The 14,158-nt window shown below is 39.4% G+C and overlaps 1 protein-coding gene across 4 annotated transcripts in view; it reads right to left on the reverse strand.

The window, feature by feature from the left end:
- Positions 1-2,764: 2,764 nt before the first annotated feature.
- grb14 (growth factor receptor-bound protein 14) overlaps positions 2,765-14,158 on the reverse strand; it is a 57,264-nt gene continuing 45,870 nt past the window's right edge. For all 4 annotated transcript variants that reach the window (XM_066686500.1, XM_066686501.1, XM_066686502.1 and 1 more), the window contains 8 exons: positions 13,719-13,829; positions 10,348-10,443; positions 10,061-10,123; positions 7,831-7,947; positions 7,489-7,555; positions 6,878-6,965; positions 6,670-6,763; positions 2,765-6,585 (listed from right to left, as the gene is read on the reverse strand). In XM_066686500.1, the coding sequence (XP_066542597.1) occupies positions 6,439-6,585; positions 6,670-6,763; positions 6,878-6,965; positions 7,489-7,555; positions 7,831-7,947; positions 10,061-10,123; positions 10,348-10,443; positions 13,719-13,829 (783 nt within the window). In that variant the 3' untranslated portion in view covers positions 2,765-6,438. The remainder of the gene's footprint in view (positions 6,586-6,669; positions 6,764-6,877; positions 6,966-7,488; positions 7,556-7,830; positions 7,948-10,060; positions 10,124-10,347; positions 10,444-13,718; positions 13,830-14,158) is intronic.

Genomic DNA, 14,158 nt, shown 5'->3' on the forward strand with positions numbered 1-14,158 from the left:
TTCCCCTCAGAGAAAAGGAAGCTAACCGCTAAGCTAACTTTTACACTGAGGGAAATATCTGTCTCGAAATGGAAATGTGTTGTGTTCCACATGCAGTTTTGCACACAAAGAATTACAACACTGTTAGAGATACTTAAATGTTGTTTAGATGTGTGATTTCTTGCAAGACTGATGTTTAAATGCCCTACTAGGGCTTGATCTTGTTTAATTGTTTTACCCAATGCGATTGGCAAAGAGAGAGAGAGCGGAACTGCACCATATACGGCAGTGGCCGGAATTAGGGGAAAGACTGATATATTAGATAAGTTAAACCATAACGTTTTCTTAAGGCTTGCTCTCTATTAACACTGCTCTCAGAGAAGTCTCATAAACACACATATCCATAAACAAGGACACATTTTCAGTAAGTGACATGGCTAAAAATAGGTGAGTTATTTCATACTTAGCAATAACACTGGCCAAAGCTGTACTTTTCAGAGGTTAGAGAAAATTGGGGGTATATTTAAGAGATCGTAAAACAGTAATTAAAAAGAAAAAGGATGTCATCTCAGTGTAAACAATATGCACACAGTGAAAATGACGTATATTTGTGTGCATTATGATTCTCTATAATCTACGACAATACCAAAATTAAGCCAAGGGCCCAAATGTCTTATTTCTGAATTATGCCACTTGGGTTGCTTAATACAGCCGAGTTTGTTTAATCAACACTTATGGAGGATATAACTATTACTCAATTTTTCCCCTCTATATTTTGAATGGCTGTATGGTTCCTCACTGGTATAAAAGAAAAACTATGCAGTTTGAGGACTGCTTATTCATAATGTTCTCTGTAGACAGTTAGTTGCAGAATGCCCCCAAGAAATACAAATATTTATTTGAGCTTGAGTTATTATCACTGAATTATCATTATTAGCATTGTTAATAATGCTCTAGCTACTAGAGATAAAAATGTACCTTTGTAAAAGCTGATCAGTGGACGGTATAGAAATGTGTCGCTGACATTGATATTACATTCTTTAAACATTGGAAAAGTGTTCTTAATGTTTTCAGTGTTTCTCAAATGACTTTATGGAGATTATTGGTAAAGAAAAACTGTTAAATATGTTTACTAAGATCAGGGTGACAGATAAGAAGAATAATGGACATAAAGACACTCCATGAGTTTTCACATACTGTACTCACTCTAATAAAAAGGAACTGTTTTGATCATCGTGCACTGCCCTTGCTTCATTGTGTTGATGTTTGTTCATACCAGCTGCCTGTAGAGATTCTTGTTTTGAAAGAATATTTGTTGAACTAGCTGAAAAATGGTCATGAATTAAAATAAAATTAAAGCAATTTTTTAAAGTAGTAAGATCTTTTGAGGATCAAAAAAACAAAATATCCCATTGTATTTTCTGAAGAAGGGCCAAGGTGGCGTTATACAAGTTTTATTATTTTTAATTTTTTTTTTTTTCTCCATTCTCAAAGGCCAAATCCTAAGCCAGTGTAACAGTCTTGGAGCCAGGGCTGGAAAAATCATTTATTCAAGACAAGATCAGCAATCTTAGACAGGCTACAAGAGGTGCAATGGGCCAACACTCCAAGCTGTATCATCTGCCAGGTCAAGCTGTTCTCGAAGATCTGCAGTTCAGTAGGATGTTCATTTACATGCTTCAGCTCTCCTGATGAAAATCTAATCACTCCATAGATTGGTTTCAGCCATAATTTTAAGCATCAGTAGGACATCATATTCTTTCCTGATATACCACCTTATGGTGCCAAGGTATGGCTAATGCATTTCTTGTTCACACTGTAAATGTACTATTTTAAAGAATACAACTGATACATTTGTGAAGCACTTAAAATTTACTGCTGTCAGATCTCCATTTCTGGACTCTACAGTTTTCTTTTAGGCAATTTTACACATGCTGTAGTTAGGTGAGGTGGAAATCTATTTGCTTTTTTGTGGCCTGTATCCTAAATATTCATTCATCCATTATCTATAACCGCTTATCCAGTTCAGGGTTGCGGTGAGTACGGAGCCTACCCGCAATCATTCGGCGCAAGGCGGGAACACACCCTGGAGGGGGCGCCAGTCTTTCACAGGGCGACACACGCACACACACACATCTATGGACACTTTTGAGTAGCCAATCTACCTACTAACATGTTTGCACCTGGAGGAAACCCACGCGGACACAGGGAAAACACACCAAACCTGGAGCGGGGCTTGAACCCACAACCTCCAGGTCCCAGGAGCTGTGTGACTGCGACACTACCTGCTGCGCCACCGTGCCACCTGTATTCTAAATATCTTCTGATTTCATTTTAATACCATCTCAAATCTGGGCTCTTCCACAGTTGGTTTTTTATCAAGCTAACCTTTAAGAAAATGTTACCCAAAGCTGCACGGTATCTAATAACTGAATAATAAGTTTACAGTGACACTGAACAATCTGTCCACAGATTAACGAGTAAACTTAAATGTGAACAATATATTACTTTTAAATCATAAAATACTTTTCATAATTTAATTTGTACCCACAAGATGAGAATTTGTAGCTTACCTTAAACAAGTAACAGAAAAATTAACAACGTCTTATGGATCTAATAAAAGTGTAATGAAGATAAGGTTAGGCTTTACTCTAAATATTCAAGCATTTAATTCATAAATAAACATGTTTATGAAATACTGTGCAGTTTATTTTGTGCTTCACAAACTGAAAGCAGGTTAATGATTAGTTTACAGACAAGGTGCTAAATTTAATCTCGGAGACATAATAATTGCTGCAGTAGATTTATTGTGTAGCTTATCCAATTAGCACAAAACCTGCAGAATATAAGCAGTGGTGTCTGCAGATACCAGCTGATCTCACAGAACCAGATCCTCATTTTCCAACAATTCAACAGTCAGAGTTCTATTGTAATTGGTATTCAATCCATCATTCGTATAAGGTGAATATGGGATATGAAAAATTGCATTTATGATTACAAAGACATTGCTCTCAAAGCTCATATGATTAACCCCACGTATGCATGAAAAATGAATCATAAACACCAGAACAGGTTGCATCAAAATCTGAGGACGCAATAGGTCCAAAAGGATCCAGACACGGAAATTTGTAAATGTCGCCACTTTAAAGTGTATCCATTGCTGACCCAAGCATTTGATTGTGTACACACTGCTTGTATAATCTCCATTAAAAGTCACTTTCAAAAGAACAGCAGCCACTACTAAAGTCATTATGCCCAGTACTAATTATTGGCTGGATAGATATAAATAACCCCAAGATTGGGCTGTGGGGTTCAGTTCAGAATGCTTTTATTGGCAAGACCATATTCAGATACAGTACTGTCAGTGATACAGTTCTCTGGAGTGATGGAGCACCACCAATAACTTTGGTTTGATTTGGAATGGCATTTGTGATCCAGAAGTAATCATCCAATATCAGTACCTGAGCTCACTGATGCATTGTGTTTAAATGCAATAAAATCATCAAAGCAATGTTCTAATAATAATAATAATATTACATTTGATTTCATAGGAGCCTTTCTGTCACTCAAGGACACCTTACAGATCTAGTACTAGTTCTAGCATCTAGTGTAATGCCTTTTTAATAATAGTAGAAGCTGTAGGAAGGGGAGACCCCCTAGGGACACCATATTAACACTGTTGATCTCAGAACACGACGAGTAGGAATCTACAGGCTTGTTGTGTACCTCACATAAAGCAGATGTGCTTCATTCCACCACTGCAACAATAATATCACAACACAAATGTGACGTCCCTTATTACGATTATCTGTTATAAAATGTAAAAAGATTTTGTTTCTTTAAGTTGTTGAAATAATCATGATGGTGGAGAAGCAGGTGAGCAAAGCCAGTTTTATAGGAGATATATAAACAGTGTCATTTCACATACACTACACTGTTGGGGTTTGTATCAAAAAAAAGCAGAGCATTTCTGAGCAGAAGCACAGGAATATTGCAGCAGTAATAAATCTACACATTATCAAAAGTCTTTAACAGTCACAGATATCCCTCTGCAGTGGAAATGAAAAGTTCACCAGTGTTTTGACTACAGTGCAATAACCATGGCAAATCAAAACCATTCAAAATGCATCTTTTTATCCATGGATATAAAACAATTTATAATTTGGGTTCATTTTACAGTTCATTCTGCATACTAAAGATTACAAAACAGACTCAAGCAGTACACACAAAAAAATTAGCTTTTCTACAAAAAGACATTGCAGACTATGATATTTAATGCATGGTTCAATTTTCATTAAAAAGAAAGGAAAAAAAAGAAAGGTTTTCCTGGCTTTCGACTCAAAATGCATTTAACTTTATACATTATTAAAATACCATCCTTTTTTTTTTATCAAGTACTTTGCTCTTTAGGTTTTTTTGTTTTTTTACAGTACAACAGATTAGTCATCTGCGATTTGCAACCCCTATCAACGTCTGTTTTCTTAAGGAAAGTTTGAAGAGTGAAATGATCAAACCTGAAGAAACAGCACATGTTCAGACTATGATTGTAGTGGTGTTCTTCACTGTTCTATAAAACGTTTACCAGTTCAGGTGTGGAACACTGTTAACCTGAATATTGACTATCTATAAAATATTCATTTAAATATACAACAATTCTGAAACGCTTGATTATTAATAACATGTGATTTATATCTCACATTTTGTCCAATCTTGAATGTAAACCACTTACAGTGTGATCCAGCATCATTCTAGGGTGGTGCATGTGAATATATCTGTTCCTCTGTGTGTGTGTGTGTGTGTGTGTGTGTGTGTGTGTGTGTGTTGGTGGGTAAATGGATACATTCCATGTTCTGATAGAGCAGAGACTGAAGGGAAGAGTGTGTATGTCTGCATGTGTATGAATGGCTGCTTGTTCATGCAAAACCAGCCATTGCAGTTGGACAGAATGTGGCCTACAACATGCACAGAACTAAGAGTCTCTTCAGCTAGCCACACACTTCTCAAACAAACTACACATATCACATTTTTATATATATAAAATACCTGAATATGTTGTCACATGATTAAATGAATGAGAAAAAGAAAACATTTACCCAAAAGCTCAGAGAGGGGGAGGGGGTCCAAATCCTCCATAACCCCCTCCCCGTACTGGCAAAAACCAACAGGTTCAGCTTATTGTGCACATGTGATTATGGCTGTACCAGGCCTGTCAATTCTGTTCACATGATATGGACACACAGGTTGTCTGCCATTAGGACTTAGCTTTGACTGACAGTCTGCTACTCTAGCTCTCTCGTGTCCTCAGAGAAAGCGCTGAATTCAGATCGTTTGAGCTGCAAAGTCTAAAAAATAAGTACAGTACATCAACCGAACCCTTCATGTCAAAAAACAGTCTTAAAGCAGACTACTCTCACAAACTATACAGCACTTATCAAGTCTTTTCTAACACTCCTTTAAAATCTGTTTGATCTCTCAGCACCCCATTGTACAATAAATGACCCTAATGCTCATGTAGGGGGTGGTGAACAGTTAAAACAGGCAGGGGGAGTCAGTGGTTTAGGCAGGCTGGCTTCCCTCCAAGTTTCCTGTCCAAGGCACAAGCTGCGCTGGCGATTTGTTCATAGTTTCCCTGCGTGGCGTGTGTGTGTGGCTGTGTGTTGGGAAAGAGATGGTCAGCAGCGAATGGCGGGCTTCACAGAGCGTTTTGGAGGGTGGCTGGAATCTGAACGGTTGGGCTGGGAGTGAAGCTCGCATAGGGTTTGAGTAAGAAGCCCTTTTCGCACTTAAAATCCGATACATTACTGGGATGCTTTTGTTTCCTTCACAAATACAGGTAACGGTAACGGTTTGTTGGGATTAACGTCTCCACACTTGCCGTGAAGTATTAAATAAAATGGATATGATGTTCTCAAAATGAACATGCAACAGCTTATTCATTTCTGAATCAGAATCACACTCCTGTGAGCACTGTCACAACACTTTGCACACAAGAAGCCATGCAAACAAACATATTTTCCTTTATTTTTAAATTCATGTGCAAAATGGACTCCTGTGGAGTTATCGCTTTCAAAAAAACCTGAAAATACTAAACTAAATCACTGAAGATTACAGCTTTCTAGCTCCAGTACGGACATTATACGTTTATTTCCCAGTAATGTATCGGCTCCGGTTCTCATCTACCCCTCGCTGTACTTTCATGGGTATTGTTCTAGGTCTTGTTCAGGTAAACTGCTGTGTCAACTTTACTGAGATTTCCGCTGAACTCGTCCTCCTTTTCTTACAGTTACATACATACATGGGAAGAAGGCCATGTGTGAAAGGGGCTAGGCAGTACTCACAGGGCTTCTTGGGTCAAATACATTGGGACTCACAGCATTGTTTAAGATGGATCTGGGGGGCCCAAGGGGCGGGTAGGGTTTGGGAGAGAATGGTGTGTTTGGGCACGTACTGGGAATGAACTCACAGGGTGGTTCGGGCACAGTGGTGTTTGAGCTTACACGGCAAAACCCCTCGATTAAGCTGGTAGAACTCCACCAGCTGCAGCAGATCACTGAAGCGTGTGTTTCCATCATCCAGACTGTAGAATAGCTCACCATCATCCTCCACCTTAAAGACACACACACACATCATGATCATATAGAAGTATGTTAAATGAGCTAACTTTGCTTTCTGAAATGAAAGAGAACTCACAGGTAAAATCTGAAAGTGTCTGATTCTCTGTGAATGACACAAAGAAAGAACAAATGTCTTGGGGTTGCTTTGGCTGTCCCTTAAGAGAAAAACCCTGAGGACAAACAAGAGTTCAAATCAGAATTGTTTAGTTGTATTTAATATTGAACAGACAAAATATAGATAAGCACCAACAAAAACGGCAAAAATCAAGCTAAGCAGGGCATACCCATCAACGAGACCATGCTGGGTCATCAGTTTGTGAGCCTCATCTCGAGACAGCTTGCTGTGAAACCATGACTGAGCCATGTGAATTGCTGAAAAACAGGAGAAAACGTACAGCTGTGAGGAACATATAGAGAAATAACTGATAAATGGGGGGGGGGGGGTCCTGAGGTATGGGTTTGAGAAGAAAGAAGAGTTTTTAAAAAGGTATTTGAAGTAAGACTTCAGTTTAACAGGACACTGTAATGAATACTTAGAGCTCTTATACAATTACTACTGATATATGCACAGTGCAGAATGCTTTTGTATGCATTTACGTGTGCTTATCAAGTCTTGTTCAGGACCTAACTACTAATAAACCATCTGCGTAGTACTACATTATCTAGCAGCATCTATAAGGAATTGTGCTTACCTGATAAAGCTTAATAAGAGTGGTAAAAGTGTTCTGGAACATGTTTAACGCACCCTAGCCAATATTGTGGCAACATGATGCCTGCTAATTACCAAGAAGGGTATTATATGTACTCCCGGGTCTATCGTGTTAATCGTGTGTATATTTCTTAAGGCAAAATCATAGGAAAAGGAATGAGAAAAATGATTGGACAAAGTGCTGACCTATGTTGGAGAGAGAGCTTTGGGATGGTGAACAGCTTCCATGGCTTAGTCTATGGCAGCTCTTCCTCTGATGGAAAAAATGTTGAATTATTACACTAATGATGTAATCACCTGCCTCAGACTACCTTTCAATACTTACAGGCATTTATGTACATGAGACCTGCTGTAAAAACAATAATCATCATAATCATCAATATCATGATAGTTATCAATGGCATCCACGGTTTCATTTTTCTTGAATCAAGCCAAAGGCACAAAGTTATGATTTAATTAGAAAAGTTTGACCAGCTGAAGATCACCTAATGCAGTGTTTCTGTCATAAGAGCCAGATCTGTGCCTCACCCTCCAAGACAGACCTTCCTCTACAGCCACTGACAGAGCCTCTGACGGGTTCTCAATCACACGGCTCCTGTGCCCTGAGAAATCCATGGCCACAAGAGAGTTTTCTGAGATGCTTCTCTGTACAACACACACACACAAATTAGTGTAAGGATGTACACATTAAGCACTCAATCAATTCAAAGTTAATTTCACACTTGATTAAAACACTGAAAATGAACACATGAGCTTTGTGTCTTTGAGTGGGGCCATGCTGCCACCCAGTGTTATAATAATGTCATACTTGCCCAGAGTAGCAATATTAGCAGTAAGTAGCAGTAATTGTGTGTACAGACTGACAAAGGGCTGCATAGTCCACATTGGGCTTTTTTTAAGCTGTCACACTCACTAGCCTTCAAAATCGCTAAGAGAAAGGAAATAACACACTTAACCAGCATGGTGTACTACGCACCTCTAAGCTTCTGAATCACAAAACACATAAGGAGCATTTCAACAATGTGGCCGGTGTTCTTTTCTGAGAATATAGACATTCCACCCTGTATAAGACCTCACTGCCCTGCTAGGGAATGACATGTGGGTCTGTTTTCATGATGAAGTTCAAGTGCATATATACAGACAGACTGGTCTCGATTTAGAATACTTTTAGCCAGACGGGCCTAGAAGAGGCATTTCCGCTTGCTGATTGACTCCTAATGTTGAAACGTGCATGTGTGAGTAGGAACTGTTAGTTATTTCACAGAGACAACTTAAAAGACAACTACGCCATCTGTTGTTACTTCAGCCATATTTCATGAACTAAATTTAGAACTGTTCTGTGCGTTTCCACTGGTTCGCGAATTAGAAACATTTGTTCCCAGCTGCAATCGAAGAACAGTAGGTTCTTCAGCGTGAACCGTGGCTGGAATAATAGGAAATAAGACAGGAACACTCTCTGTTTGTTTGTGTTTCTGGGGCTGTGTTTGCCACAAGCTCAGCAGGACAGCTCGGAGTGTGTGTTTTGCGGTGGGGAAACATTTTGTGGCATTAGTTGTTTATAAAACTCCATAGAGCTGCGCACAGACACATTCAATTTCACGTGATTTAACCAATTACACTGAATAAATAATTATAATTCTTATAATCAACAAAAAGTTTTTGGTCTTCTTTGTTCTTTGGGGGTAGATCATTTAGTATTTAATTTTAAATAAAATGAACAAGAAAAACACTGATGCCGGTGATATACATTATGACCAAAACCTTGCTCCTTTTTTAATTTCTGCATTTATTCGCCCTGCCCTCCGTCTTTTCTGTACAACACAGTCGCATCATAAAAACCACATGTAAACAAAGACATTCATGTGAAGCCCCAAAGCTTCTCCAGACCTTCCAAACACAAGGCTATGTATTTTGGGATTTCCTGCTATATGGTTAATGGCGGTCCAGCAAAACTAGGCTTGCCTAGTTTCTCTTTGCTCTTGTTAATCAATGTTTAGTGACGTCTAGTGGAAGAAAGATTAAAGATAGGGACTGGATACTGCTGTTCGGAGCACCAAACAAAAGGCCCATGTTTTAGAGTTAGAGAATCCTAGTGTTATCTAGAGATGGAGGACACTGAGGTGTTTTCTGCGAATACAAACTATCCTTCTGTCTCTCAGGTTCATATCTCACCCCACACAAGTTCCACATTATAAACTGAGGGGTAGCATATTTAAACACACCACTCAGAATTGTGGGTGAGGGCACAGACCAGAGATTAAGGCAGTGTCTATCCAGAATGTGGTTGTGAGTGTGTGCGTGTGCCCGTGGTCGTCCAGGTCAGGCCACGCTGGGCGTTCCTCTAACAATAAGGCAGAGGTGTTGAGTTGTAAAGTCAGTGAGCAGCTGATGCTGAGTTATATTTAGTGTGAGCCTGGCTCTCCAGCATATTCCACACACTGAAATAGCTCAAGGGCTTACTCACACACAATACTTTCATTTAGATGCAAAATTACTAAACTGTTCTCAGAAATGAGTAGAAATCTACAGGCTTATATTTAGGGAATCACTTAGGAGCACTGCTTGCCAGAGGTCTATTGAGCAGCACAATTCCAAACTTACAGAGCTGCAGACTGTGGAAGTGTCTAGGGTAATTTTGTGCAAATTTGTAATTGATCTTACTTTTTACACAACTTTACATTACACAGAAAAGGGGATATAATGTGGCCAATGACCAACTTAAGTGACAAAACACAGGGTAATAAATAAAAGAACCCACCATTGGAGAATTCTTCTGCTTCTGATGAGGCTGAATGAAGTTTTGGTAAAGCTGCATCCCAAACTGCACACATTACAACAGAGCCATGTTAGACTGGTCATATAAATAATGAGGGAGGATTCATTCAACAGGTGTTAACGTGGAAGCCAAATTAAGGAAACTACTTAAGGAAAACTGACCTTAATCTCTCAGGTACATTCAAACAACAGCATGTGATCTTTCTCAATCAGGATTTTAAAAGAGAGCGAGAGCAAAGAAAGGAGAGGTTGAAAGAAGATCGTTTTTACCTTGAACAGACGCATGGCTGTGATCCAGCAGGTTCTAGTCTGCTCATCATCAGCACACAGCAGTTTGAGGTCCCGTGCTGAACTCGATTTACTAGGCTGCAGAGAGTCACATGCAGAAACACAACTTACCAAACAAAACAACAAAACCAACAACAACCCCATGTGTCCAGTTTTGCCCCAATTTTCAGAACATTAACATTATTTAATAGCAACAATTCTGCACATGCTCAGAAAAGTAGATATACAAATGACATATTCAGTTGATTTCTGAAGTGAAAAGAATATAAAACAAATGTGCAGGAAATCTATAAATGTACACACACACACACACACACAGACGTAGTGAATACTGTTAGAATACACTCTGCTCTGGTTAGACTAGTTTATATGTTTAAGTATCCAATCTGCAATGGCTAGCAGAGCAGAGACAGCAAGTCTGAGGTATAACAAATCATTTACACATTCATCTCCTGTTTTGTAACACTTTGGAGAACCGAACTCTGAAGATGTGCTGCCACCGCTTAAGGTGAATATCAAATATGGGTGTCAATGGGTCAGATGTACCAATCTACCTGTAAGCACAGTGAGGAGAAAACACAGTACTGAGATAACTTGCTCTATAGGGATATTTAAAGGCCCTTCTCTATAGTAGAGATTTGTGGATTTAGCAGTTTGCTTAAAGAGCTTGAGCCATATTTTACACATCATGCTTGTTATTCTCTGTATCCTGCCATTGGTTTTGGTAGCCTGTGTTAGATGCTTGTGTGAGGTATTTACTACACACCTAAGACCTCTGTGGCTGCCGCCAAACACACAGCTCAAACACACATACACAAAAAGTGAAACATCAGACAAAAAAAATGAATCCAAGGAGATTTGCATTCACTGCTGTGGAACCACAACAAATGCAACAAACCATGACCCGTTGTTACAAAGCATAAGATCAGATAGTGAATGAACAAGAGGGTGTTTGTAATGGTTGCCAGCAAATCGGCTCCATCTGCTGATAATGCTGACAAACTGATTTTCTTAAGAAAAACATTAAAATATAGCCTACGTGTCTTAAATCCAATGCAGGTTGATGACACTAAATACAGTCCTTTTATAGTGCTTTAAAACTCATTGATTCATTCATTCATTATCGGTTACCACTTATTCAGTTCAGGGTCGCTGTAAAACTCAGTTTATTGAATTCTGAAGTTTAGTGTTTTAGTTTGTCATTTTATTTTAGTTATTATTATAATGAAAACAACACATATGAAGACACATGTGCAACACCCAAATTAGTTCATCGTATTTAGACTGTATACATTTTATACTATTTCATATTTTATCTCATGCCTTGCATGAATATTATTTCCACATATTGTTTTTTTTTTCCCTGACAAGCACTGTCACCCTTGGCCGGCATGGTGGTGCAGCAGGTAGTGTCATAGTCACACAGCTCCAGGGGCCTGGAGGTTGTGGGTTCGATTCCTGCTCCGGGTGACTGTCTGTGAGGAGTGTGGTGTGTTCTCCCTGTGTCTGCGTGGGTTTCCTCCGGGTGACTGTCTGTGAGGAGTGTGGTGTGTTCTCTCTGTGTCTGCGTGGGTTTCCTCCGGGTGACTGTCTGTGAGGAGTGTGGTGTTTTCTCCCTGTGTCTGCGTGGGTTTCCTCCGGGTGACTGTCTGTGAGGAGTGTGGTGTGTTCTCCCTGTGTCTGCGTGGGTTTCCTCCGGGTGACTGTCTGTGAGGAGTGTGGTGTGTTCTCCCTGTGTCTGCGTGGGTTTCCTCCTGGTGACTGTCTGTGAGGAGTGTGGTGTGTTCTCCCTGTGTCTGCGTGGGTTTCCTCCTGGTGACTGTCTGTGAGGAGTGTGGTGTGTTCTTCCTGTGTCTGCTTGGGTTTCCTCCGGGTGCTCTGGTTTCCTCTCACAGTCCAAAAACACACGTTGGTAGGTGGATTGGAGACCCAAAAGTGTCCGTAGGTGTGTGTGTGTGTGTCTGTGTTGCCCTGTGAAGGACTGGCTCCCCCTCCAGGGTGTATTCCCGCCTTGCGCCCAATGATTCCCGCCTTGCGCCCAATGATTGCGCCCATGATGATAAGGGTTACAGATAATGAATGAATGAATGAATGAACTATCACCCTTATTAGGAAATACAACATTAATAATAAAAGCCTAATTTAAACTCATATTTCTTCTTAATTGTGTGTTGAAAAATTGTTGTATTATGATCAAAGACTGTATATGGTCTACTATCATGATGTAGAAATGAAAATATTGTTACACCCCTGATATAAACAGTATATACTTATCTCTTATATACACACATATACTGTTGTGTTAATGTAGACATAACATTAAAACCACTTTCTTCCTCCTACAATCAGTGTCAATATTATTACCTCCAATATAGGTGCACTTTATAGTCCAGAAATTACAGACTGTAGTCCATCTGTTGCTCTGCATAGGATTTACTCGACTGAATCTGAGGTGTTGGTGTTGGTGCTTTGTCTGGTCAAATTGGGTCAGACACAGCAGTGCTCCTGGAGTTTTAAACATTTTTCACTGTCACTCCTGGACTGTAAATTATCCAACAATTTTAAAATATCCAGCCTAACAAGTACTGTGCACAGTATCCTTTGAATGCTCGTGAAGGATTAGAGGACGATCAACACAAACTGTGTAGCACCAAATGAGCTACTGTCATTGACTTTACAATTACACAGTGGACTAACAAGATAGGCGTGTCTTCCAAAACTCTACCCACACTAATCCATTCATACCAGCACCCACTCATCGTTCCACTTGCCCATTCTTTCCTGCTTCTAAAACATCAACTTAAAGAATTGCCAGTTCAGTTAAAACTCCCAGAAAGGAGCTTAACTTTTCACTTCAAAATTCAATCAAATATGTCATTTTGCCAGTAAGGCCCAAACCTTTGCATTCAACTGTATAAAGAATTGAGCAAATGTAAATACACTGTTATCATCTTCTGATATTACACATTATCACAGTTAAGTTTTGTAGCTAATATTTGGAAAGGTCTGTATCATATGAAGAGTTTACTTAAATACTCCAATAACCAAAAATATATATATTTTGTAAACTCTATGACCTAATTCTCTGGTCCAAGATCAGTTTTGGCCATTCACAACACTACAAAGGTCATGTGAGATAAGAAGCCAGACACTATGTTTGATTAAGCTTTATATAACCCCCATTAAACAACGAGGCCTAGATAAGTGGGACATTTAATTAGCCTTATTATCATAACACTAACTGTGCAAGGCTGGCATGTGTAATATAATTCAGTATTGCACAACCGAATATGTGAGCTTAAGTGTGTTTGTGGATTTAGCTGGGTGTGTGGAGAAGGAGAGAGCATAAATACTTTCACACAGAATCCGTAATCTGTGGGAGCTCCGTGTGTTTTCCTGGCTGATAACAAAGTGTAGACATCACTGTCACAGAACTCTGCAACAAACTGCAGATGCCTGGGTTCCTTACAAGAAGAGAGAAATGGAAGAAAAAAAGGAGGCAGACACAGAGGGAGAGAAAAGAGAGGGAGGGGAGGGAATAATATATCAGTTTAGTGCAATCAAACATAATGATTCTTTTTTTAATTATTCAGAACACTGAAACTCTGTCGTATTCCTGCAGTATGTGTGGTTCTTTATGCAGGGGTGATGAGGAACGGTGGAAGTGTCTTACATTCCTCTGCCTCTAAGCCCAAGTTCCAGCACTAAGCCTGCTATAGCAGAGGCATGAACATAGCCATGTGAGTTATGTGCAACAGCAGACATGCTGTCAAGACACATGCTAAACAAATGA

Source organism: Hoplias malabaricus, chromosome 12 (assembly GCF_029633855.1).
Source record: "Hoplias malabaricus isolate fHopMal1 chromosome 12, fHopMal1.hap1, whole genome shotgun sequence".
Lineage (NCBI taxonomy): Eukaryota > Metazoa > Chordata > Actinopteri > Characiformes > Erythrinidae > Hoplias > Hoplias malabaricus.